Genomic DNA, 27748 nt, shown 5'->3' on the forward strand with positions numbered 1-27748 from the left:
GCTTCATTTCAGGGCTTCTTCTTCCGTGGACAGAGGTAGTTTACTTGATTTCCCTGTGTTATGACCATGCTTTTTTTCCCAATGCCAACAGTCCTTTGCAAAATACCGAGGCTGTCCTTTTCTGTCCATGTGTGACTCGTTATTTCCAGACTGTGTGAGTTGGATAATTCTAATTCTGACATCTTCTGTAAGTAACTCTCTTGCTGAGTTAAAAAAAAAAAAAAGTAGTAGAACCCTTTGAAATGGATGTTTTTCACACTTTTTTTTCAGATGCACAAGTTGGCAGTCACTGACATAAAAACTTGTTTTGTGTGTGTTTATACGAACAGGAAACAAAGGTAAGAAAACAGTATGCTTTTGCTAAATTTCCTAACCTCGAGTAATTTTTTTAAATGACTTAAGAAATGAATTGCTAAGCAGGTACTTTTCATGGAATATTTTTAATGAAATTTGTATCTCAGTGTAGTTTTTAAACATTGGGTGGAGTGCAGGGAGGCTTGTAGAAGAGTGGGGGAAGGACAGAACAACCCGGAGGGAACAGGAGCTCCACAAGGAGACCAACAGCCCCAGCTAACATGGGCCCAGAAGGCCGTGTGGAGACTGAAGCAGCAACCAAGGGCCAGGCATGGAGGGACATCTGCTCTCTGCACATATATGCCCAGTGGGCACTTAGCCTCAATGTGTCCCCAGAAAGGGGACTGGGGCTGTCTCTGACAAGGTTTCTTGCATGCTTTTCCATCATTTCACCCTGGCTTGGCTGCCTTGCCAGGACACTGTGAAAGAGGAAGTGTTCGGTCCTGATGAGACTGAATGTGCTGGGTTTGTGGGGAGGGGGAATCCCCTTTTCTGAGGCTTCTATGTGGAGTATTTTATGTGTCTGTGGAGCCCATTTGAGCTGTGGTGCACGTTAATGCCCAAGTTTGTTTGCTGCTGCTTTGTCGGATGATCTAGGACTGATGAAAACGGGATGTTCCAGTCATTCTCTGTTCTTGGAGCTGAGTGAATCTCTTTGTGTCCAGCAGAGCCTTTTAGAAATGAAATTGGGTACCCCAATGTTGTTCAGCACATCTATAGTAATTCTATTTTCTTAGTGAATCACTTTCTTGTTAATGTGTACTAACTTGTAAAAGCTTTTCCTCATTATGGCATGGAGTCTCTTTTGGTAGACATATAACTATTCCGGTTTATTTTGGGCTTCAGTTTGCCTGATATGTTGACTTTTGTTGCTCTTCCCTCAGTCTGTGTCTATCTTTGCCAGTAGAGTGGCTTTACTGAGATGTCCCTGTAGACTCTGTCATTTGAATGCTTGCTCCTCAGCTGATGGCACTGTTTGGGTAGGGTTAGGAGACGAGGCTCTGTTGGAGGAAGAATGTCACTGAGGAGTTTAAGGATTTCTGCCATCCCCAGTTCACGCCCTCTGCTTTGTGCTTACAGTTCAAGATGTGAGCCCCAGCTTCCTGCTCCCGTCTCTGTGTTTCACGCTGCTGCTGTGAACCCTAACCCTCCAGGACTGTAAGCTCACATGAAGTCTTCTCTGTGTTGCATTAATCACAGCAATTAAAATGAAAAGTAACCAACACAGGAGTGTATTGTAGACAACAAATAATTGGCTCTTACTCTTTTTTTTTTTTTTTCAATGCAGTTTATTCAGGAACCTTGAACAATCCTCAGACCCTGGGGAAAGCCAGCCCACAGCTTAAATAGCCTCTGGGTAGCCAACCCCAGCGTGCCACGTGGGCAATGCAGATAGGTCCACATACATGGAAGCAAGCCAGATCCTCAGCCTTAGCCAAATGTAGAATTGTTCGTGACAGAGAGCACTCACCATCGGGAAGGTGGAAGGCAGAAACCAGCTCCATCTTTAAGGCATAGCATTCCGCAGCTCTCTACAGTTCCCCCTTTTTGTTTTAGACACATCAGGCAAGAGTAGAGGTCTGATCTCTGATATTAGAAATAAATTGGGACTTTGTACCTATGTTTGTTTAGGTGTCATCCACCCAAAGAGCATCAGACCCGTCCGATACCTTTTTCTCAGAGGCGGGACCTTACTCTTTTATCTGCTCCGCCAGTTTGAAAGGTTTAATCAGAAAATTAAAACCATTTGCATTTAGGGTTATTGTTGAAAAGAATTTCTTGACTCCTAGGCTTTTGTTGATTGTTTTCCTGTTGATTTAATAGTTTTTCTCCTCCTTTTATGTTAGACATTAGTTAGTTTACTGAGTTGGAATCGACTGAGCTGTACCTAATTATTTTTGGTGTATGTGTTTCTCTCATGAAGTCTATTTTTTTCTGTGTTTTCACTATCAGGACTCTGTTCTCTGCCCATGTGTGGAATTCCTCTTAATGTCTTCAACAGCAATGCTTTAGTTGTCATGAACTACTTTCCATTTTTCTTGTTTTGGGTTTGTTTGATTTCGTCACTGATTTTTGAGATAGAGTTACTGAAAACAGTCATTTCAGTTACTATTTGCCTCTTTTCACTGCTTCTGATACATCATTCTGTACTTTCAGAGTTCACAATGAGGGGAATTTTTTTTTTTTCTGAGTTGACATTTGGTCTTTTGTAGCTTTTTGAACTATGGCTTTTTTTGTTTTGTTTTGTTGTTTTTTTGAGACAGGGTTTCACTGTATAGTCTTAGCTGTCCTGGAACTTCTCTGTAGACCAGGCTGGTGTGGAACTCACAAAGATCCGCCTGCCTCTGCCTCCTGAGTGCTGGGATTAAAGGCGAGCTCCTCCACCGCCCAGTGAACACTGACGCCTGTGTTTTTTTGGAGACATCATTCTTTGGTCTGTCTGGGTTTTCAAAACTTCTTAGGCTTATCTGTCCATTTCCTTGTGGTAATTGGCAACCATTTTGCTCAAATGTTAATGAGTGATTTTCTGTATATTATTGAACTTTGCCTATTTTTGTATATTTCTACACTACTGATGCCCAAGTGTCATATCTTCTGGTCCCTCACCTCTGATGCTCTGCCTCCTCTGGTCTATAGGATATGACTTCCATTGCCAAGTTTTGCTGAGTTTTCCACTTCTGTGGTCCCCTCCGCACACTCTTGATTTTCTGTCTGAACGTTGTACCAATCTCCACTTCCTCTTTTCAGTGTTCACGTTCTTATCCGTCTCCTGAATTTATCTCCAAGCTTCTTTTCAGTGCCCGTTTGCTTCTTCCTTGAAGTAACTGATTGTTCTTGCATGGCGACTTTGGAAGACCTGCCCAGCATGTCCATCATTCCCGTGTCTGCAGGCTTAGGACTGGCGTGTTATGGCGTGTTACCATCACATGGGGGGTAACATTACCTCACTTAATCATGTTTACTGAGGTTTTCTGTTATCTTTTTTTTTTTTTTTTTTTTTTTTTTGCTTTAGATCTTTCTTCCATTTTTATTAGAAGAAGTTCTCCTGAGGGAAAGCCTCCTCAGGACCATACAAGGAGGAGTAAACAAACCATTAAAATAGCACAAAACAAAACAAAGTATAGACATACACTTAAAATCAGTGAAAACAAACTACTACACCAGGAATACCCATAGAACACAGTACGGTACAGTATCAATGTAGAATATGCTGTGAAGCCAATTATTATTTTTGGTAAAAGTCAAAGCAGCAAATGAAAGAAAAGAAGCAAGAGAGCAAGAAAGAGTGAATAGAAAGGGGAGGAAAGTTATATAAAACAAGGCACAAAAGGTATGAGAACATTATGAAAAGGGAGAGGAAAGTGAAAACGAGTAAAAACTGCATTTGGTAACACAGGAAAGGACTAATGACTGAATAGATTTAGATAATTATGCAGACAGAAATGGCATTCAAACTCTTTAGGAAATAAAGTTGAAGTACTCCTGGAAGTGTAATAAAAAGGAAAAGTGGAGCGATGGCGTTAGAAGCTACGCCAGGGCCCCATGTCATGTCATGGGGGACCCAGGATGTGAGGTGCTCATCCTTTGTACGCACTAGAGATGACAGGGGGAAGCGCTTCATGCCACTGAAGACACCCACGCAGAGCCTGGGCTTCCAAAGGCCTGTTTGGGCGGATGTACTCTTTCACAGTTTCCTGTGTGACCTGAAGCTTGGTCACAGGTTTTGATTTCTCCATTTCCTCTTTCACAGATGAGGAGGGTGCCAGAGGAAGAGCTTTGACCCTCCGCACTCCACGCAGGCAGTGAGAAGCCGCCGAAGCCATGACAGGAGCAGAGGAGAATCATGCTCTGTTTGGGCTGGGTGTTCCTTTGGTTTGTTGCGGGGGAGCAGACTTCAGGGTTTAATCATTCAGGTAGGGCTTTGTTTTACACATTAACACCACGGGCCTTGTGGTCAGAGTCTAAAGCGACAGATAACCTGGGAAATCAGCAACGCGGACATAGTACACAGAATGGAGAGCTTTGTTGTACTGACTCTATTTGTAATATGAACAAGAATCCTGCCTTCTAACACGTTTCTCTGTGTTGTTCCCTTTGCTGTAATTCTCAGCTTGTGCCACCAAGAACATTCTGTGGATATATTCTTTGGGAAGTGTGAAGGATCTTGTCCTATTTTGTGACTTACAAGAGCTTCGGAAGCAAGATTTCTCCCATGTCAGTCAAACGTCACCAACAGGAGGCCCTGCTCACACACGCTGCAGTGGTCATGAGAACCTAGCTGCTGTCCAGTGGTACAAGCAGCCTCAGCATGGAGGGCCGCTGGAGGAGATCAGCAGAGGCTCTGCTCATGTGCAGGACAAAGGTGTGCTGCAGATAGTGGCCTCACGGGAAAACAGTGTTTCATCATATATTTGCAGACCCAGAATTAGGTATGTCCCAAAGGCATCCTGGTCTGAAAGTATTCTCAGATTTCCTGTGGTCCAGACAAGTGCCGACAGGGCCTCCTTTGTCTCCTAGGAGCCCCCAGGATACAGCTTGCTGCATCAGGACAGTCTTAAAGGTTAAGCCTCGGAGAAATGAGTCCTGTGGGGACAAAGCACAAGCGGAGCAAATCCTGTTTCTTGGTAGCACCGGCTCCATTCACTGCCCCAGCCTCAGCTGCCAGAGTGACCTGCAGCGCCCGAGGATGACCTGGTACCAGGTATGAATGCATTTCCTAAAACTGCCTAGGAGCATCGTTGTATGGTGCTCTATAGACACATGAGTCAGACAGCTGTATACAGGCTGCTCTGTGCCTTTGCTAAGGCCTGTGTTCCAGGCTTTTTTCCTTATGCAGAGTACGCCTTTCTGTTCAGATCGCTGGAGCCACCCTTTTGATCAATATGTGCAGGGGAGTCCAACATGTGAGAGTCTCATCACAGTGATAGGATGTGAACAGGCCTCTGTGTGTTCAGGACATGTTAATTCATTTATGCTGTCATAGAGAACGATGGCATTGCTGAGGAAGGGAGCGCCCTACAGGCAAGTCTCGAAGAAGATCTGAAAGAAATGTAAGAGTAGAATAGTTTCTGAAGGGAGGATGGTGAGGAAAGCACAGCAGGTCCCCAGGTGACAAGCGACTTGTGCAAAGCCTGTGGGAATGAGGGAGTCCTGATGAAAAGGGCGCAGGAGAAAGTTTACAATGGTGCTGGGTAAATGGGTAAACAAATACAACAAGACATTCCATGTTTTCATTGTGCTGTAGTTTTTCCAAGTGCTTGCATACACATGAATGCTCATCCAACAGAGCCCCAAATGTTGCACACCTCCTCCACCAAGGCCACACCTCCTAATCCTTCTCAAACAGTTCCACCAACCGGGGACCAAGCACTCAAATATATTAGCCTATGGGGCTGTCCTCATTCCAACCTCTGCAGGTAGTGACTTCTGACTACATCGTGTCCCTCCCTCCCGGCTTGCAGAACTTCTGCTGAGGAGAGTTATGCTTACATGCCTTCTAATGTGATATGTTTCAGCTCTTGCTGACTTCGGTGAGCTTTCCTTATGGTTCACCGTGGGCAGTTAACGAGCGGCCCAGAGCCCCGTTCTTCTCCAGGCTTGGGGAGCTGTTACATGTTTCTCTGCACGGTTCCTTTGACGCCGTCGTCTCTTCCTTTGAAACTTCTCAACACAGTACTCCATGGTGCCCACAAGCCTTTCTGTTATTGCCGGCTCTCTTTGCTCTTACTCTGGGTACTTTCAGATGCTGCCTTCTTGAGCTCCCTGGCTCTTTCTCTGCTGGTCAAGTCCACTGTCAAACACCTTAAAGATGTTTTGCTTGTGATTATATTCTTCTTTTTTTTTAATGGATTTTTATTTAAAAATTATTTTATTTTACAACTTCTTATTTTATTTTATTTTTGCCTAGGAATTGTTTTCAAATTCTGTTTTCCCCATCTGTGATATCTTGCAGTTCTTCAGACTGAAAGTTGCCATGGAATTTTTTTTTCCTACTCTTCTGCAAATAGATCTCCATGTTTCAAACTCCATTATTGGGACTTTATTCATTTCCTTTATATCATTGTGTGCCCTGGTTTCTCACAATCTTCTTTGCTTGCTGGCTGCACGTGTGAGAGGACTCTGGCCCATGTAAGTGGTCTTAGCTGGTGACAGGTCTTCAGCATAGAGTCTAGCTTGGGATTCTGGTTGGGGCTAAGGCGATGTCAGAGGACTTGACCTTGGATTGGATTCTCGGGAAGGCTTGGGACAACACCCGTCCTCTGGGGTTGACTGGAGCTGTGAACTTGTCCATGGTCTGCTGAGACAATTGGCTGAACTCTATGGTCAGGCAATCTAGGCTTTTGGGATGTCTGTGATGGCGAGTTGCCCTTCCTGGATGGGAAGCCATGTTTGAAATCCACGTTGAGCAGGACTCTAAGGCAGGCTGCAGGTTTGGTGTTGTCTTTGGGCTGCAGCTCAGCCACTCAAGGTGAGTAAAGGTGGTGGCTGTGCTCCACAGGCAGGTGTGCCCCTCAATGCCCCGAGCCACAGGGAGGGCTGGCTTGATGACTGTTCTGCCGCCAGTGCCAGGCAGGGCTCTGCTCCGTACTTTCCCATCTGCACGGAGCAATCTTTAGCCAAGAACCGGGCCTGCTGAGCACACTGTGCTTGCATGGTCTTGATTATTTAATGGTGGGAACTTCAGAATAAAGTACCTGTGTTTTCTCTTCATTTCTTTTCTGATTTCTGAAAATAAAATTTAAAAAGTCCTTAAGTAAACAGATTCTGTAAGTAAGAGGCAATTGAATTTATTAAGTTACAATAAGTATGTTTTGACGCTCAGCAATTCTTTGACGCACTAAAGGACAGTGGAAGAGTTTCCTTAGAAATGACCTCGACACCAAGATCTCTTTGTTGCTGTGGCCTCCTGGTAGGAGGACCAGAATGTGAACTAGAATTTCCACTGGTGTTTTAAGACAACCCCACCCTAGGCCAGGTTGGCTCGCTGCACTGCTGACGTGAGTCAACAGTGCTGTGTTCCACGAAATCTTTGCACATGCTCTTGCCACTTCTCCTTTCTCTTTCCATTTGGCTTAGCTCTCATAGAGACCGGAATCTTTGGGCAGGCTGTGAGCTGCCTACCACGGAGAGCTGGTGAGCAGGTTGGCCAGACCTGTTGGGTTAAGGCGGTTTCTAAGTAGGGAGGATGAATCACTATTTAGATTACAGTTTTGGAAGTTGTTTCCCAGGTTGACCCATTGGCCCTCCGGTTGTTTTCACTGCAAACACTCCCCTCAGCATCCCCGGGCAACTTTAAACACAGTTAGCCACTTGTGGTGCCATCAATGCTGAACGAAAGTGGGCCTCCTCCTTCTCCTGCCATTCCCTCAGCTCCATGATAGCCCGACCACGGGGGTCAACTGTGGGGCAAGGACAGCCCCCTCTGTAAGCGCTACAACAGACAACTTGAGGAGCATTGTCAGTTGTCTTCCTGGGATGAGAGTGTGTGACCCATGTTCCTGACTTTCCACTCACTCCTGCTAGATTCTAATGCATTCATTTTAGCTCAACATTCTGTGTGTGAAGAAACTGGAATTATGATTTTGTAATTCTATAATCCAGAGTACTAGGGATCATCAGAGTTTTGATGCTCATAGATTAAAACATGGGCATGTGATTCTCGTCTTAAACATTTTAATTTTATTGAATATAGATTTTTTATATATAATATATTATGATTGTAGTTTCCTCTTTCCCAAGTCCTCCCAGCTACCCAAATCCACACCGTTTCTTTCTCTGTTGTTAGAATGTAAACAGGCAACTGCCAAACCAAATGATCAAAACAGAATAGGACAAACAAACAGAAGAAAGAGCCAACAAAAAAGCACAAGAAACTCAGATGCAGACACACACATACAGTCACACACAGGAGTCCCTTAAAAACACGAAATCCTAACCTGTAATACATAAGCAAAACTTGCGAGATTAAAACGACACTGTGGGGGGGAGGGGCTCCGCTGATCAAGCTTGCGTGCTCCAGCTCCCAGCTGTGGTCACATGCTCCAGCTCCCAGCTGTGGTCACATGCTCCAGCTCCCAGCTGTGGTCCGGAGGACCCTTCTGGCCGCACCTTGTCTATTGAAGGTCTCCTGTTCAGGTATCTGTACTCCTTGGTTATCCGAAAAGACACCACGTGTCCTGTCGTTCAGCTCAGAAGGATCTTTTTGTTTAACAGGGAGATCATGAAAGTATTTTCAGAATCATACTCTGGGGTGGCAATAGAATGTGCCTCCTGTGGCTCCTGAGCCGCTAAGCTAGGCTTTCAGTTACACAGGAAAATCAGATGAATTTTATATGGTGGTAGTTAGTGAATACAAGCTGTCTGATATTAGCCATTACTTCCTCCCCAAGTGCTCATAAACCATCTGTTTAATAATTTACTAAGTACTTTGGCTGGAAGCTGACATTGGACTCGTAATTTTAAATGTCCGGTTCATTACTTTTTATAGATTATATTAAAATAAATATTACTACCGGACTGAAGCGTAAGGTTAGAGTTGTTGGGTGATGGGACTCACTAAGAAAGATTAGCATCGCAACAGAAATCAGAGAGCAAGTAGTCTGTTCAGCGAAAGATTAGCCACTGCTCTGGGTGAGAGAAGCAGAGTCCCTCCTGGCATAAACTCTACGAGTGGAAATGAAAACTGTGGGTTGCTCCTGAGGCATTGGGGCCCTGCTGACTTGTTTGAACTTTCCCAGTGTGCTTTCTGACGCTCAGAACCAGCAATGGGAAATGTTGGGAGATGGAGGAAAGGGACATTCTCCTGGGAGAAGAGGCAGTTTTCACAGGGGACAAGTAAACAGACAATCATAACACATTAAGTTTTTCTGGCTCACATTATATTCATGGTAGTTATCAAGCTGTAGAAAGCAAAAACCGATTCAGTCATAGAGAGCAAAGATATGATATGCTCAAATCCAGACAAGATGATCTAATGACAAGGAAACATTTGAAGTCCATCAAGAAGAATGAGCTAAAAATGTAGATCCAGGAAGTCCCCCAGAGCAGGTGGGGGAAGCCCAGATAAGAACTCCAGTGTAGCCTGATTTAGACTCCTGGAGAACCCTACAGTTTCGGTGTGTTCCCTAATGCAGTGCTGCCTGGCAGCTGATTACACTCCAGGATGGTACATTACAGTGTCACACCGGTCGCCCTCTTACTAAGAATGGTTTGTTTTTCTCCTCACATACTCCCTAAATGTGTCTTAGCGTTGCTGGATTTTCACTTGTTCTTGCTAGCATCCCTGACAGCCCACACAGACCACGCTGCAATGCTCCTCTTCACTTCTGCTTCGTCTCTGAGCACAGCACAGTTCCTTGGGCAGAGCTCTCTGCCTCTCACTCCTGCCAGGCTTGTGTGCGACTGAATAATCTGATGACTGCTGCTTTCCCCATAAGTTTTATTCCTCCCCCCCCCATATCCTTTTCTTCGACCTTTCTTTTGAGTTCCATTTCATGAAGTCTTTGATGACGTATGCTAAGCCACCATCAGCATCTGTAAAGTGAAGAACGGGTCTGCTAGGTCACTGTCCACCTCTAAGGGGGTTGACTAGGGTCTTGGAGACCGTGCCTTCTGTGTTCAGTCCTTCAGGTTCTCAGGATGCACGCCTACGGTCTCTGTGCTGTCTTTATATGCTCTTACGGGGTCCTCTAAGCCTCTGGCCTTTTTTCTCGTTCTTAGCCTCACTCCTGGGGTGCTCCTGATCTTTGAGATCCCTTGAAACTGCCTCTTGCCCTGGCTTTTCATCCTGTCTATGACCAGTGTGGCCCTCTCAGGCTCTCTGCCACCTCAGGGGGAGCTCTTTGTTGGGCCACAGGAACTGCCCCAGACACTTAGAGGAGGGGAAATTCCTGCTCCTACCTGTGAGAAGGCCGGCGTGGAAGGGAAATCCCTCAAGCAGTCAGTGAAACTCTTAGTCAGAAAAACTATATTCAGTACTCTAGTGGATGTGTTCATGCTAGTTTTCCTTTAAGTCTAAAATATTTGTCTTCTCCTTTGTAAGATGAAAAAGATAAGATCCATGCAAGTCCCAACTCCGAGACCCCTTTGGACAAGTGAGGTCTCTTGGGGGAGGGTCAGGGGAGTGTTCAAGAGAGAGGCACAGCTAGAGAAATTGCTCTTTAAGGGAGAGCCACACCAAGGGAGTAGTGATAACACAGGCAGCAGTGTCTGAAGAGAGAGGCCGTCTCCTAAGAGAACAGGAGTCCACTGAAGGTTTCTGAGCGAGATGGTGGCACAGGAGGCAGCAGGGATACTGGGCTCTTTGGGAGAGATGAGAGAAGAGAAAGATGGAAGGGCGCAGCGGTGGCCTGCTGTGGGAGGCGGGGCTTCTGGAGGGAGTGGGATCTGACGACAACAGTGTGTAAGCATATGGGAGAGAATTTTGCAACCACTGTAGAGAACAGATTCTTACCCTCTTGTCGATTCTCCAATCCCCTTTCTTTAGACTAGAATTTCAAGAGCTCTGCTCTTGGTGCTCACGGGAAACTGGAAGGTCTCATGCCGTAGAAACACCATACACGGAGTGAGGTCGCAGGGCTTAGGGCACCACAGATGTTCACTGAGCCCCACTGGGCCCGAAAGAGCGTGGGTGACACAGCGGTGCCTATAGTGGTCGTTACCGCGACTCCGAACTCCACACCCAGCTGCTAGCCACCGTTCTCAAACGTCCTATCCATGACTCTCCTGCTTGAAAACCTTTCTTGCTTCGTTCACTCCAAAATTCACACATCCGAAACCAGCCCCAAACACATTCAGTTCCACGCTGGCCTTGTTTCCACATCTGTGCTGCCCTCGCGTCTTCCTAAAGGACACTTCTCTTTAGTTGCTTCCTCGGTATCCTTCACAGCCCTGCAGACGCCAGGAAGCAGCCCTCCTTCGTGTGAGCCAAGCCTCCCTCCCCCCACTGTACATGGTGTCATAGAGAAGCTTGATACGGGGTCTGGGGTCTGGGGCCTGGAGGCGTGCAGTCTGCCTAGAGAAGGGACCCGTGTTTATTCCTTTCCATAGCCAGGATTTACTAGCTACCTAGAGACCCAGACAGCCTTCAGCAGCATAGATGCTGAAGGGATGCACACCATCGCATCCTTACTGTGTCGGTAACAGCTGCTGGTAAGAGCTCCAAGGCTCTGGGTGTGTGAAGCGGCTGACATGCCCAGAACAAGTGGAGATTCTGTTCCCCAAAGCTGAGTCTTGTTGGGGCTGAAGCTGCAGCCTGGGCTCTGGGGAATGCAGTGGGGGATATACAGATGCGGGGGTCCCAGAGAGCATGACCCCCCACATATGTCCAAAGAGGCTCCAGCCCAGAGAGAGAGCCCGTCAGTCTGTGGGGAGCCAGGACAGTCAGCGGTGGCTTCTAAGTAAGAGACAGGTTTTTGTTCAACTTTCCATTCAGAGTCCATTAATGATTTCTTAGTGTTAAGGCATTCTCTGTCATCATTGCATAGTCCACTTTATTTGCTTAGTGTAGTTTGCTTACAATTTATTCTTTATTTTATGTAGGCGAATGCAATGTGTACACCTATATGCTAGAAGAGAGCACCAGACCCCTGTGTAAATGGCTGTGAGCCATTGCTGGGAATTGAACTCAGGACCTCTGGAAGAGCAGTCAGGGCTCTTAACCTCTGAGCCATCTCTCCAGCCTACAATTTATTCTTACATTCAAATTAAATTTGCTTAGTGAGAATATTTTGAATATCCCTTTTACTGAAAACCCACAAGTTTCTCAAAACACACACACACACACACACACACACACACACACACGTGAGCACAGATTGCCCTTCTGAAGCACATGCATGTACAAGTTAGCTAAGATTAAGTTAGGCATCCCTGCTGGGTCCCTGGGAGGCCTAGAATGCTCCGGGCCCGCTGTGCTTGGGAGACACCGAGTCGGTGGCTCTGTGAGCTGCTCAGACCTGGCTTTCTTTGCTCCGCAGTGTGCCGGCGTTAGGAACCGCCTCTCGGGTCACCATACACTGGAGTGTGGAGCACCGAGTCTTCCTCTTGCGGGTTTCCCTTGTCCCAAGCCGACCCGCCTTTCCCTGCTTCAATCTGTGGCGCTTTTCTGTGTGTGAAATGAATGGTGATAAGAGCCCCGAGGTGGCAGAGGGGTGTTTAATGTCTTATCTTTTGAGTTAGGATGGGAGACTCCTGCGTGACTATAAAGAAAATCCAATTGAGATGGAGGCTATCTACGATTTTCACGAGGGCCTGTATGTGTGTGATTACGCGCAGTCGGATAACCTGAGCTCCTGGACAGTCCGAGCTGTGGTCCGGGTGAAAGCCATTGGTAAGTGGGGCTTCTTCTGGACGTCCCTGACCTGTGAAAATCCCCTTTCCTTGGCTGAACGTCCATTTCCCTTCAGAGACTAAGAGAGACCTTCACGCTCCGGCGATCGGCGAAGGGTTCATCTGGCAAACAACAGTGTTTCCATGAGGTGCGGCCCCGAGGAGGCTCATCTCAGGGTCGTACTCATTCTCCCTTTAGCTGGGATTCCAATTCCTTTCTCTCTGGTTTCTTTCTGCAATAAACCTAAACATGCATTAGATATTTCACACACGAAACCCTACGTGACATCCATGGTCCTGTTGAAGATGAGTTCATGTTTTTTGTTTGTTTGTGTGTTTGTTTGTTTTGTTTTTTATGTTTACTATCTTGCTCTTTGTTTTTGTTTTTTTAAGAGAAGAAACATCACTGTGTGCCCCATAGCTTTCCCACAGGCGTTCAAAGACTGTAGTTAGATCGGTGCTTCCCGACTTTCCTAATGCTGCAGCCCACTGGTGCACAGTTCCTCACGTTATGGTGACCCCCAACCATAAAAATCATCCTTGCTGCTACTCAATAACTGTAATTTTGCTACTGTTAGGAATCACGATGTAAATACCTGTGTTTTGGGATGGTCTTTGTGACCTCTATGAAAGGGCTTGCGACCCACAGGTTGATAACTGCTGGTCTGGGTACTTTGCATTCATGCTTTTGTGCTCTTCCCACACGCTTGCACCCACTGATAAGACACAATACTGCCTTCTGCATCTTAAACACACACCGTTATACTAAGGTGATTCTTTCCACTTGGCACCCCCTATGAATGACAAACAAATTTTAAATATTACTAAATAGTTTTGAGGAATATGAGTCTTTCTGATTGACACCAAGTAGTGTTTTTCCCCTTGCAATTTAATCTTCCCTGACTAATGAGGAAAGCAAAGCTTTCATGCCGTATTTGTTGCCTTTTGGATGGAGTCTCTCCTGGTTCCTCTCTTGGGTCATTTTTGCCAGATCGACAAAGAGCAGCATAACTAAATGATAGTTGTAAATTATCCAGTCTTGGCTTCTGGGGTCAAAACATAACAGAATTTGTCATTCAGGCTTTCTTCCAAAGAACAACAGAGTAGTTGACTCAGTTTTAGTGAAAACATGAATGAAGTTTACTTCTGGTTTTCTTGCTGCAAGGTTCCATCCAGTTGTGATGCCCTAAGGTTGGTTGGGGTGTATCGGCATATTTCGAGACCCTGGTCCTTTCTCTGGCTTTATTGTGTGAGAGAAATCCCACCCACAGACAGTGCTGCCTCCAGTTTCTCCACAAGTGATGTGTAAATGATCTTTTTCACAGACACCCACGAGTCCCTGAATTCTCAGTGACAGACTTTACTTTCCTCTTTCATCTGAGGCCCCGTGTGTCTATGCCAGTCTTTCCCGTCTTGTCTGTCATGCTTTATCCCTCTCCTGTAACAGTTTCTCCCTATCCCCACAGAGCAGGCACCGAGCTTCAGCGTTCACTGTGGGTTAAGGGTTTAGCACATTTTCTGTGACTTCTAGGAAATGACTGTGTCATGGGTCGGGGAGACAGAGCACAGGAGTCACCACTCGGTGCGGAAGAAGAAGGAGGAGCAGAGGGCGTGTGTAAGGTCTGCCAGGCCCCACACTGGCGAAATGAGCAATGGCGGCATTTCACAGGGAAGGGCAGAGCGAGCGGTGCTGTCCGCCCTGAGGTCAGGGGCAGAAGCACCGTGGACGTGGTGCGGAGGATGGAGGGAAGACCAGAGAATTGGCGGCTGGGGTTGGGCTCCGAGAACAGGGCCCACTTGGTCCTTTAAGATAGTTTTGTGTTTTTGTTTCAGTCTTCTTTGTTTCTGTGTGGAGAGCTTTGTTTGTTTGCTCATTTGCTTCCTTTCTTGAGAAAATGTCTCCTTGTGTTTACCAGGTTAGCCTACAGTTCACATGTAGCTGAGGCTGGCCTCAAACTTGTAACCTCCTGCCTCAGCCTCCTTAGTGCTAAGACAGATGTGCGTGAGCCACAGGACCATCGGGGATACTCAGCATTGCAGTGCATGAACAGGCCTGTGTGCAGGGCAGATCACTCTGTGTAACACAAGGAAATGATGTTCTTGAGAGTAAGTTTGGAGGCCGGAAAGACATGGTTAATCCAGGCACTTGCCAGGACAGTCATGACAATGGGCGTGGACTGAAAGGGATGGATGCTAGAAATACATAGAAGTTTCCAGGAGAGTTCAAGGCCTGAAGAGAAGCCAAGGACGAGGGTCAGAGCTCAGTTGCCTTCTGCTGATGCCAGCCAAGGTGGCAGTAGGTGAAGTCAGCAAGCTTGATGAACAGTGAAGATATCCAGGAGGCAGAGCAGATAGTCTCCAAGTCTGCAGAACCCGGTGTATTTGGCAAACAAAAGCAGACATTCTCGTTTTCTGAGAGGGAAGGGAGCAAATGCTAGCGCTGTTTAACAGGCATGAAAAACAAAGAGAAGAAGGACGTTTAAGGAGGGGACCAAAAGCTGATTTAGAAGTACTTCTGTTGTGATGTTGCAGTGAATAGGGATGTGTTAAGATCAGTGAAGGCTATGAGAGTGTGAGAATGGCCAAGGGTGAGGAGGGGACCTGGGACTCAGTCCCTGAGGTATTTCTGTGTGCAGAGAGAATGGAAGAGAGATCTTTAACAGACCTCCGCTGGCAGGTGGGTGCCAGTGGGAGGGAGGAGTTCATGTGTGCTAGCAGAATATCTTTGGAGACCAAGACTGCCTGCCCAGGGCAGGGTCGGGTGAGGGATGTGGTTACTGACGGCCTGAGGGGGCAGAGGAGGAGGCTGGTGAGAAGTGAGAGTCAGGATTCTGCCAAAAGACACCACTGCGCTTAATGGGAGAGAGGGTATCTTCAAGAGAAAGCAGAGGGAGGCAGGGGCATTTGAAACTTTATGGCAGGAAGATAAAAGGGCAAAGTACAGTCAGAGGCTAGCTGCTCCGCTTCCTAATTCTAAGCTAACCCAGGGCTGAGGGGCTGCTGGGTGGGGAGTTTTCAGTCTCGGTTCCTTGGGTTGGTTCTTCCTTCTGGCTGGTGACTCAGACAAATGGCAGCAAGAAGCAGACGCAGCCTGTGATGAGCAGGCCTGGCCTGGAGGACCATTCACCACGGGAAAGATGGGCTCCTGAAGAACTAAGTGTTTACCTAGCATCTGGAGCCTGGTGTCCTGGGCATTTCATGTAAAAGCTGTGCAAGTGGTGTGTGTGTGTGTGTGTGTGTGTGTGTGTGTGTGTGTGTGTGTGTGTGTAGGTCGGAGTACAAACTTGGGCTTTGTGTCTCAGGCACACTCCATCAGGTTGCTGGAGACGAGCTCACGCGGCCCAGTGCCCTGCCCGTGAGCTCTCTGCCAGGTCTCTGCGCGGCTGCACTTCCACGACAGAGTCACAAGCGTGTGCGACATGTGCACTTTTTTGGTTAATTTTGTGGGTCCCTGGACCAAACTCAGGTGCGTGTGTTCCAAGCAATACCGTACTGACTGAACCATCACCAGCCCCGAAGGAGCAGCTTTCTGTGTGCGAAATCTCAACTCCCAGATTTATGCGTTCTGGGAAAGGAAACAGAGAGGAGGAAGCACCGCAGCCCTGAACAGTGCTGAGGTGACTGACGTCCCCAAGCTCCACACACAGGCCCTCGACCTCTCAACGCCAGCAGTGACTTCCGTTTCCATCTTTCAGAAAAGGACATCAACCTGAAGCCGGACATCCTGGATCCCGTCACGGACACGCTGGAAGTGGAGCTTGGTAAGACGCCGGGTACCGGTGTGTATGGGTGGCGCTGTGCCTCAGGGAACAAGCGGGACATTAGCCGTGGTCACACTTTCAGGTTAGAGTACTGACTTGGCCCCGACTAGTTTTCTCACCTCTCTTGGCCTCTTGTTCCTTCTAAGCCTCAGTCCTTAGGTTTTCCCCTCAAGGTCACGTGCTGATCTTCCATTAAGACGGCATGAGGAAACATATTCCGAGCCTTGCTAATTAAAGAAGATGAACTGGCTTTATATTCTTCTCAGGAAAAGGCAGACATACTTGGATACATATGCATATATTTCCATTCAGGTTACGTGTTTAATTTACCAAATTAGCATCAACCCTTATGAATATAATCCTTGGACTATTCCTTAAAGACAATTACAGGAGAATACTTCAACTATTGCTCAAACATATTCCAAATGGTGCCTTCTTCTGGATACAGGAGAAATTAACTTTCTTCTGATTGCTTTTTATTTTGTGAAGTTCAACTACATTTATTACTTTACACACAGCCAAGCAGAAGTTGTTATATTTGAAAACAAATGATGGTGTTTCAGCACAATATTTTTATTTTATTTTTCTTTATTAATTACACTTTACTCACTTTGTATCCTCCCCCGTGATTCCCTCCCTCCTCCTGTCCCAATCCCTCTCTTCCTCCACCCTCTGCCTGCATGCCCCTCCCCAAGTCCACTGATAGAGGAGGACTTCTTTTCCTTCCTTCTGATCCTAGTCAAAATATTTACCATTTTAAATGATAATGAATTTTTAGACAAAGAAATCTGAACAAATTATCTTTACAGTAAAAGGTCAGTCGGTAGCAGTAGTGGCACATTCTGAGGCTAAAAATAGTGGTGAAGAGGAAAAACTTGAGATGGGAAGAAAACAATTCCTTAAAAAATATACAGCCATATTGAGCATGGTGGCACATGCCTGTAATCCCAGCACTAGGGGAGGAAGAGGCAGGTGGATCTCCATGAGCAAACCTGGTCTACTAAGCGAGTCCAGGATAGCCCAGGCTACACAGAGAAACCCTGCCTCAAAAAAAAAATCAGATGTCCATAAGTGTGTGGGTTTATTTCTGGGTCCTCTGTTCGGTTCCATTGATCCACCATTCTGTTTCTATGCCAGTACCATGCAGTTTTTATAACTGTTGCTCTATAGTACAGCTTAAGATCAGGGATGGAGATACCTCCAGAAGATGTTTTATTGTAGAGGATTGTTTTAGCAGTTCTGGGTTTCTTGTTATTCCATATGAAGTTGAGAATTTTTCATTCCAGGTCTGTAAAGAATTGTGTTGGTAATTTGATGGGAATTGCATTGACTCTGTAGATTGCTTTTGATAAGATGGCCATTTTTACTATGTTAATCCTGCCAAACCATGAGCATGGGAGAGCTTTCCATCTTCTGATATCTTCTACTAATTTTTCTTCAGAGACTTGAAAATTTTTTTCATACAAGTCTTTGACTTGCTTGGTTAGTGTTAGAAGCCAAAACCATATAATGGAAAAAAGATAGCATCTTCAACAAATGGTGCTGGCCTAACTGGATGTCTACATGTAGAAAAATGCAAATAGATCCATACTTATCACCCTGCACAAAACTAAAGTCCAAGTGGATCAAAGACCTCAACATAAAACCAGACACATTAAATCGGTTAGAAGAAAAAGTGGGGAAGACCCTGGAACTCATTGGTACAGGAGACAACTTCCTGAGCAGAACATCAACAGCACAGGCTCTAAGATCAACAATCAATAAATGGGATCTCATGAAACTGAACAGCTTCTGTAAAGCAAAGGACACCGTCATCAAAACAAAACAAATGCCTACAGATTGGGAAAGAATCTTCACTAACTCTTTATCTGACAGAGGTCTAATAACCAGAATATATAAAGAACTAAAGAAGCTGAAAAGCAGCAAACCAAGTAATCCAATTAAAAAATGGGGAACAGAGCTAAACAGAGAATTCTCGATAGAGGAATATTGAATGGCAGAGAAACACTTAAAGAAATGCTCAACCTCATTAGCCATCAGGGTAATGCAAATCAAAACGATCCTGAAATTTTACTTTACACCCATCAGAGTGGCCAAGATCAAAAACTCAAGTGACAACACGTGCTGGAGAGGTTGTGGATAAGGGGGAACCCTCCTCCACTGCTGGTGGGAATGTAAACTTCTACAATCACTGTGGAAATCAATCTGGCGCTTCCTCAGACAAATAGGAATAGGGCTTCCTCAAGATTCAGCCATACCACTCCTAGGCATATATCCAAAAGAGGCTCACAATAAGGACATTTGCTCAACCATGTTTGTAGCAGCTTTATTTGTAATAGCCAGAAGCTGGAAACAGCCCAGATGCCCCTCAACTGAGGAATGGATGCAGAAATTGTGGTACATCTACACAATGGGATATTACTCAGTAATGAAAAAAAAAAAAAGGGAAATCATGAAATTTGCAGATAAACGGTGGGACCTGGAAAGGATCATCCTGAGTGAGCTGTCCTAGAAGCAGAAAGACACACATGGTATATACTCACTCATATATACTTATAATATAGGGTAAACCTACTAAAATCTGTACATCTAAAGTAACTAATCAAGAGGGAGGGCCCTGACTAAAATGCTCAATCCCCATCCTGAAAGGAAAAGAGGATGGACATCAGAAGAAGAAGAAAACAGGAAACAAGCTAGGAACCTGCCACAGAGGGCCTCTGAAAGGCTCTGCCCTACAGACTGTCAAAGCAGATGCTGAGACTTATGTCAACTGTTGGGCAGAGTGCATGGAGTCTTATGAAAGAAGAGGGAAATAATAAGATCTGGAGAGGACAGGAACTCCACAAGGAGAGCAACTGAACTGAACCAGAAAATTTGAACACAGGGGTCTTCCCAGAGACTCATACTCCAACCAAGTACCATGCATGGAGATAACCTTGAACCCCTGCACAGATGTAGCCCATGGCAGTTTAGTGTCTAAGTGGGTTCCATAATAATGGGAAGAGGGACTGCCTCTGACATAAACTGATTGGCCTGCTCTTTGATCACCTCCCCCTGAGGGGGGAGCAGCCTTACCAGGCCACAGAAGATGACAATGCAGCCACTCCTGATGAGATCTGATAGACTAAGATCAGAAGGAAGGAGAGGGGGACTTGGGGAGGGGTATGCATGAAGAAGGGGGATACAAAGTCCTATCAGTGGACTTGGGGAGGGGTATGCATGAAGAAGGGGGAGGGAAGGTGGGATTAGGAGGGGAGCAGGGTTTATGGGGGGATACAAAGTGAATAAAGTGTAATTAATAATAAAACATAAAAGATTAGAAAGTAAAAAAAAGACAAAACAATAACAAAAAAAGAAGGAAAGAAAGAAAAACATACAGACACATACAAGTTGTGTACAACCAGTGAATTTTAAAGCATTCCAATGGGAAACGATCAAGATCTAAGGATGAGCTTTCACATAGATTTTCTACCCATCCATCCCGAAGCCAGTCTAAGTGGAGTGGGCGGAGGAAGAGGAGGGTGGTCCCACAGCACCCGAGGCCCATCCGTTGTTCCTCAAGTACTGGCTGTGGTAATGCTGGTGGGAAAGCACCGTTCTCATCTTAAAGGTGGCAACAGGCCGTCTATTCTGGAGCCAGAAACGAGTGACTGTGACCCTGGAACAGATTTCAGTTATCCAAAATTCATGTTCCTATTCTGGAGCCAGAAATGAGTGACTGTGACCCTGGAACAGATTTCAGTTATGTTCCAATGTGATAACAGTTTCACAAAGTTTGTGGTGATGGAAAATAGAAACTAGTACCTCAGTACGTGTTTGGAAAGCACTGGGCAAGAGTTCAGATACATGTGTGCAGCCTCAGGGGGCAGCTCAGCTGTTAGCTGACAGTTTCAGCATTTTGGCAGAAGCCAGTGGTCTGTTAAATGACTAATACATTCTCAAAACTCGAACACATCCTAACTGTCATAAAGATGTTAAGTCAGCCACGGGGGCAGGCAAGGAACGGCGGCTCAGGAGGGTAAGAAGGCCCAGGATGCATTGCAGCAAGACTGTGGACCTGAGCACTCCAACCTTCCACCCTCATTGAGGCTCTGAACGTTAATCCGCCTCATGGAAGGCTCAGTGTGAGGTGTGTGGGCTGCTTTCCCACCGTGAACTTCCATTCCTGGGAGCCCCCCGACATTCATTCAATATGTAAATATCAGTTAGTAAAACGGTCTGGCCGTGTCACACTCCTCGTGTTAGAGACCAGTGGAAGATGAAGCTGCTCACAGAGCTCCCTAGTGACAGGACTGAGAATTTCCTTGTGTTGGGAACATTGCTGCACATTTGAGGTGCACAGCTTAGCTGCACGGGACAAACAGCAGGAAGTAAGTAGCTAAGTGGGGTGTACGTGCTTGGCCGATCCTGGTACCCCGACTCACACCTGCCTTCATCCTGATGCAGCCTCTGGGCGTTTCCCTGTCACATCAGTGTGCTGATATGCTTCTTCCTGTTTTTTTGACCTTTGCTTTTTCAGGGAAGTCTTTAACTCTACGTTGCAAAGTACAGTTTGGCTTCCAAAAAGATTTAAAGCCTGTAATAAGGTGGTATGCCAAAGAGTCGCCTCGGGAGTGGGAGCTCCTGGAATCTGAAAACAAAAGGTAAGGAAAGAAAAAGATCGTGAACTTTAGTCACTGAGACTCAAACTAGGTATCATCTATCAGCCATCTACCTACCATCTACCCATCTATCAACTGTCTACCTATCATCTATCATTTATCTACCCACCATCCATTATCTATCCATCCACATATCGTCTGTTTCTTATCTCCTCTCTCTCATCTATCATAGTAATTTCAGACGTGGAGGCAGATCGTTTCTGATGGGCCCTAACGTGAACTAGGACTACCCAGCATATAGTCAGTGATGGAAGCATGCACAGTACTGCTTCCCTGAGACTGTATCCCTTAGTGATGTTGGCCATGTTGCCGTGTTATTACTGTGATGCTTGCACAATGGTTTAAGACATCCTAGATCATGTTAAGGTATTTTAAATTAAATTACATTTTTGGGGGGACAGGGTCTCATGTATTTCAGACAGGCTTCAAACTGTCCGTAGATCAGGATGAAGTTCTTGAGTGCTGAAATTGCAGGCGTGTGTCACCACATCCTCTGTATGTGGATCTAACCCTAACCTCACACATACTAGGCCATCACCCTACCCACTGAACCACATCCAGGTGCTCTCTCTCTCTCTCTCTCTCTCTCTGTCTTGACACCAGGGATACCCGCTGTACTTTGCATGTACTCTATTACTAGGCCAAATTCTCAGACCAGAAAGGGTTAAAAAGCAAATGGGAGAGGGCAGTTCCTGCCACACCCAGTCTTTGGCACTATGACACATTCCTACAAAAGAGAATTGATGAAGCAGCTTCCACTGCGGTCGAGCCTCAGCGAGGAGACAACCGTCTAGGAACAGAAGCAGGCTGCAAGATTTTATGATAATTAGAGCTCATTTACCGTTGCCTGTGACTATCATAAAACCCAGAGTTTATGGGAGAGAGCTTGACCATTTGAAAGGAAGCTTGTAGAGCTTCGAGCCAAGCCGTCCATTGTCACGGTACTGATGGGTGTGGACTGTTTTCCTCCTCCAGCACCGACTCCACGGCCAAGAGCAAAGTCATCGAAGCCACCACCTTCCTGAGAGAAGTCACGTGGCGAGATCTCCGCAGAGAGTTCGTGTGCTTTGCCCAGAACTCCATCGGGAACACAACACGGAGTGTGCAGCTGAGGAAGAAGGACGGAGGTGAGCCCAGAGCCCTCTTCTTCAGAGCGACAGCTCTTCTCCTGGCAGAGAGTGAGCATTTCCCCAGGGCATAGCATCGAGGCTTGCGGAGAACGCCTTTCAGACGCTGAAGCGTTGGCTGGGCTACGTTTAGGGCCTTGCCGGTGGCCACACAGCTGATTTTGACCTAGGCTTCTTAACCAGTCACTCGTAATGAAAGAGCTGGTTGCTCAACCCACTCATGTGGTGCTTTACCTCATCGCCCATTCATCTGCCCTTCTCACTTATCCGCTCACCAGCAGTGAATCAGCTCACTCACTGCCTGGCACCCACGGGACCCTCCGGCCTCACAAGGCACTGTGGCAGGCCCAGAGTTCAAACCTTGCCTGCTCTGCTGTTTGCCTTAGCTGGCCTTCAGAAAAAATGGAAACAGCCAGTAGAATTGTCCACCGGGAGCAGTTTGATTCTTAGTACGGTGTCCGGAGACGCTGTGGGGTCAGTCCTCACTTACTCAGTGAGTCGATGACTCTAGCACAACCAAGCAGCGTAAATGTCACCGTAGGGTGACAAGGCAAATGTGCTGTGACAGTGGCTTTTCAGTGTAAGTCCGTTATTTATGAGATGGATCATGGAGCGAGGTAATTCCTGGCTTAGGAATGTTTAGAGTTTAGTGGGGATGAGAGCGCACAGGGGTGATTTATAACAGGCCATGGGAAAGGTGCAAGTGAGCTGTGAAGACATTCACAGGTGTATAAATAAGTACAAGGGCGAAGTGCTCCAGGCCACCCCATCAGGACCTTCCCACGCCACCTGGCTCTCTACCGTTGATCACAGACAGTTCTTAAGATGTTCTCAGATTGAAGACAGATGCAGGCGGCAGCGGTGACGTTCGTTACGTACCCAGGCATGCTGGCCCAGATGCGCTCGCTCACAGTCCATGTCTCCTTCAGCCGTGTTTGTGCCCCTCCTCCTCGGCACGGCTGTGGTGCTGGTTGGCCTTCTGGTGGCAGCTGCCTTGCTCTACTGGTACTGGATTGAAGTTGTCCTGCTGTGTCGAACCTGCAGGAGCAAGGATGGCACTCCAAGGGGTAAGATCGATCACCCAGCATGCTGTTCTCTGACTTTGCACAAGACAAGACCCACGCTCCTCCCTCTCCCTCCCTCCCGGCTTTCTTTCCTCACAGCGTGTTAGGTGTGATCTCCCATGGGCCAGAGAGCTCCACCAGAGGGAGGAAGTCAGAGGCAGCTAGTGCCCGGCAGGCAGCTTATCCCTGAAGTTTCACTTCTCCCAGCTCTGGCTCTACACGGAGGAAAGACTGGAGAAAAAGCTCTGGTTCATTCTACTTACAGGAACCTTGTAGAGGACACTTTTGTGGGATTTGTGGGACTTTTCTCTCTGCTAATCAGCCTGAGGTAATGCAGCAAGTGACGGCTTCGTGTCCTGGTCTCGTCAGCCATAAAACAGGGCTGTGACGGCAGAGAGGATGACGTGGGAGCTCACTGAGGTTAGACCCGGAGTGTGTTTAGACTGGAAACTTAGTGTATAGAATTCACTGTGGTCAGTGACGGTCCCTTGAGAACTGGAGAGCATGTCTTACCTGTTAGACACAGCTCCTTAGACAAAGAAAGATGAAACCACAGTCTTCAGATTAGTCCGGTAGGAGTGACTGTACCTTGGCTTTGACTCTGTAGACTGGCTTTGGGAAACCCATTCGCCATATGAAAATAAGACATTCCAGGCCGGGAATTTGTCCCAAACAAGTGAGAAATTGTACAAAATACAAGTAAGTCCCTTTGTTACTGATGAAGCTTCTGCCAATTTATCCATAAGTCATGATTATCACCCCTATCAGGGCTGGGTGGGGGCTAGAACACGGCTGTAACCTTTGCTGGCCCCAGCAAACCTCAGGCTGGCATCTTCGCAGTTTCGGTGAATGACTGCTGCTTGGAGCAGAAGCCCTTCCTGCCAGGTAAACACGCTCACTGGAGGCTCCTGAGGCCAGTAGCTCTTCCAGGCATCAGCTAGAAAGGGGAGAAAGAAATGTGCTAGAACTGAGTTCAATTCCCAACACCAGAAAACAGTAAGAATCACCCAGAACCAAGCTAAGAAAGCAGAAGGAAAAACAGTTGACAGGGAAACAGTCAAGTTTGTCCTCTGGCCTTCTCTTTCCACGTGGTTTGCTCGCAGCATTCAGTTTCCAAGCACAGTGACTTAGCGCCCTCTGCTGGTCGAACTGATATTTTCCTGAAAAATGAAAGCCAAGGAGTTTATTGTGAATATTTAAAGTTAATTTAGGAATAAATGGCATCAGGAGGACGTAAGCAGGTCATCTGTCAGCACAGTCTATAAATGCAGTCCTAAGTAAGTCTATTTTGGGGTTATAGAGAGCCGTGGGATTTTACAAGACCATGAAAGGACCAGAGGCAGCCATGGGGTGTTATGCATCTCAACACGTCAGCTCTTACCTACAGGCCACGCCCCAAACTCTACTTTTTTCCATGGGGCGACTGAGCACCTCACAGACCAGCCTCTAGGACACTGGGGGCTCTGCCCCCTGTCTTGTTTGTGGTTGGAACTCAATCCCAGGGGCCTCTCCTTGGGGCCACACGGGGCCTGAGTGCTGCCCACAGTGTGGTCACCTGTAGCCACACTGTGGGCAGAGGCTGTGGAATGCGCTGATCTGCCTGATGACATCACCACCAGCTGCACCCGATGCCCTTGTTCTGTAAATGCAGCTTCTCAACACAAGGGGGGGGGTGGGGAGAGGATCTAGCCTGGCTCGGTGTTGCCTCAGGCCACACGTGTGCTTGGCAGCCTTCCAGGGGCCTCACCTTACACTCAAGAGATTCAGATACAGTTTCCATCGTGAGCTGCTTCGTGACAAGCGTGTGTTATGCTGCACGCACCTGAGGCTGCTCCTCTTTGCAGAAACAGAATACAGCATGCTTGTGTAAGCCTAGATGGCGTTGCCTGCTACACACTAGGCTGTGAGCTTTACGGGGCGTGTATGTAAGTCTGTCACCACACACGGGTACTGTGTGTGCCTGTTGCTGTACCCCCAATGTTCCCAGGTTTACATAGGTCAAACAACCAACATTCAACTAAGTGGAAGAGAACACGAGTCCAGCCAAGAGACCTGTTAGATTCCAGGTCTGTGTGGCGCTGATAGTGTCGCAGTGGCAAACAGTGTTTAGGAGTGGGCGTGTGTTCTACAGGAACGACAACTGCAGGCCAGTCCCACAGTCGTGTGCTGTTCGGGGCTGTGTACCGGACACGCATGGTGAGCACGGAGCAGGCCTCGCCAGCAGCCCCACACATGGGAGGGTTGTAATGGCCACGGCAGCTCTGGGTGACGGGCTTCCGGGGTTGTCTTATGGGACCTCCCTGCACCTGTGCCCGCTTCTGACTGAGCTGCCACTTGCTGGGGTGGGGCTGTAAGGACACCGAGCTCTCCCTGACAGATATGGGGTCCCGGCCTTAGCAGAACTTGCTTTCTGGTTATTATCACACTTTAATGGAGCAGGCTCCCCTTTGATGTGTAAGTAATGAGCTAGAAACACTGCAGATGCAAAGAAAGACGCCCTCCCGAGCCCATGGATTCAGTCATGGGGGGCCCGGCCGTTTGATCTATCCCCAGAGAGGACACAGGAAGCTTCATAAATTAACCATTCAGCTTTATCAATCAAAGCCACGCAGTGGTGTGATTCTAAAATGGGCGCATCTGCTGGTTTTGTTTTTAACTCTTCTTTGTAACGGTCCCAAATCTTATTTTGTATCCATTTAGCGTTTGCTCCAAGCATCTCTAGATACCATGATAGTTAAAAAGAGAGAGAGGAAGAGAGAGAGAGAGAGAGAGAGAGAGAGAGAGAGAGAGAGAGAGAGAGAGAGAGAGCATTGGTTATGCTTCCTGTTCCCTGTTCTCAGATACGAAGGAATTTGATGCATTTGTATCCTATGCACACTGGAGTTCTCCAGAGAGGGAGGACACCGGATCTGTGAGTGAGGAGCACTTGGCCCTGAACCTGTTCCCAGAAGTGCTGGAAAACAGATATGGATACAGCTTGTGTTTGCTTGAAAGAGATGTGACTCCGGGAGGAGGTAGGTGTGGCCTGCCCGGAAGCCCGCTAGAACCCGGAGAGCAAGCCAGAGCTTTTCCTCCCCTTCTGCAGCTTCTGCATAGGCAGCCATATGCAGCTTCTGCATGTTAGCTTTTTATGAGCTTAGATCCTCTTTGGCAAGAACACAGAAAAGCGTGTTCCAGAGACACTCTCTGTCTTCCAAAAAAAAACCCATATCTATTTTCAGGAGAATAATGAATAATAGAGGGTGCTGGAAAGCTATCCAGGAGAAGGGGCTCTTTCCCGGATGCTTCTTGGGAAATAATCACTCTCATCTGGAACAGATGGCCTTACTGGCTTCTAGGACATTGCTCTTCAGATTCTCAGCATGGGGAGTAGCAGCCATCTCAGCTGGATGTCACCCAGGAAGCACCCAGGACTCAGAGGGCCTAGTGACCTTCCCTGTGTGTCGATATACCATATTCCTCAGTCATGTTCCAATGTGACTTATGTGGTTTAGACTGGATTATTGAGGCAGTATCCAGGGACGGTCACTGGGCGTTGGAGCGGTGACAATAAGAGGGGCGGAGGAACCTTTCTCCTTATTTCTTTTCCCACCCAAGAGCTTCTAGATCAGAAGGAGCCAGGCGTCTGTGGGAGGCTGGACATTGCTTTAATAATATCAGTTGAAAGTCATCGATCTATTTGCCTCTAGTGTACGCAGACGACATTGTGAGTGTCATCAAGAGAAGCCGAAGAGGAATATTCATCCTGAGCCCCAGCTATGTCAACGGACCCTGCATCTTTGAGCTACAAGCAGCAGTGAGCCTTGCCTTGGTTGATCAGACGCTGAAATTGATTTTAATTAAATTCTCTTCCTTCCAAGAACCAGACTCTCTACCCGAGCTTGTCAAGAAGGCCCTGCGGGTTCTCCCCACAGTCACATGGAAAGGCGTGAAGTCAGCCCACGCTAGTTCCAGGTTCTGGATGCAAGTGTGTTACCATATGCCTGTGAAGAACTCCAGTGGGTTTGTGTTCAATAGACTCTGAGCTATCCTGAGGGGGTTCTCCCCCGGAGAGGACCTGGTAGGACAGAAGCCAGCGGGAGGAGTGCCCAGCCCAGGGACCCCTCCTCTCTAGCCACCAGAAGAAGTGCTGATGGATGGAGCCCGCTGCCTGGACCCGGCTGGTAGGAAGCTGGCTCCTCCTTCGCTCAGCGCCCAGCCAGCTTGGCAGGCAGCGGGATGAAGCAGCAGCTGAGGTTTGGGGTCGGAGTTCCTGGAACCAGAGGGAGGGTATCCAGACCTCTGCAGGCACTCAGCTCACACTGCCGGAGAGTATCAGCTCCATGCGTTGTCCAGCATGCCAGCGTGCCTGCTTTGTACTGTGTGTATGAATTTATCAGATATATGTGCGAATGTATGTGTGTGTGCAATCAGATAAATGTGATTCTGTTTTACTAGATATGAGTGATTGA

General features: G+C 47.1%; 1 protein-coding gene across 4 annotated transcripts; it reads left to right on the forward strand.

Moving 5' to 3' along the window:
• On the forward strand, window positions 1-27735 carry Il18rap (interleukin 18 receptor accessory protein). 4 transcript variants are annotated; one of them, XM_021661974.2, is made up of 12 exons: window positions 2-187; window positions 271-338; window positions 4106-4268; window positions 4466-4784; window positions 4873-5056; window positions 12535-12685; window positions 16380-16445; window positions 20965-21088; window positions 22082-22233; window positions 23163-23300; window positions 26138-26311; window positions 26987-27735. In XM_021661974.2, the coding sequence occupies exons 3-12, from the start codon at window positions 4199-4201 to the stop codon at window positions 27319-27321; spliced, it is 1713 nt and encodes a 570-aa protein (XP_021517649.1). In that variant the 5' UTR covers window positions 2-187; window positions 271-338; window positions 4106-4198; the 3' UTR covers window positions 27322-27735. The 4 variants fall into 4 exon arrangements, with proteins under 4 accessions (XP_021517652.1, XP_021517653.1, XP_021517649.1 ...); XM_021661977.2 differs by lacking the exon at window positions 26138-26311 and having other exon boundaries at window positions 1-187; XM_021661976.2 differs by lacking the exon at window positions 23163-23300.
• The last annotated feature ends 13 nt before the right edge of the window (window positions 27736-27748 follow it).

This window comes from Meriones unguiculatus, chromosome 16 (assembly GCF_030254825.1).
Source record: "Meriones unguiculatus strain TT.TT164.6M chromosome 16, Bangor_MerUng_6.1, whole genome shotgun sequence".
NCBI lineage: Eukaryota > Metazoa > Chordata > Mammalia > Rodentia > Muridae > Meriones > Meriones unguiculatus.

Excerpts from the sequence above, each read along its gene's own strand:
- Il18rap (XM_021661974.2), top strand. The coding sequence starts at position 4,199 with ATGCTCTGTTTGGGCTGGGTGTTCCTTTGGTTTGTTGCGGGGGAGCAG. Across the intron at positions 5,057-12,534 it reads CGAGGATGACCTGGTACCAG|GATGGGAGACTCCTGCGTGA; the intron begins GTATGAATGCAT and ends CTTTTGAGTTAG. Across the intron at positions 26,312-26,986 it reads AGATGTGACTCCGGGAGGAG|TGTACGCAGACGACATTGTG; the intron begins GTAGGTGTGGCC and ends ATTTGCCTCTAG.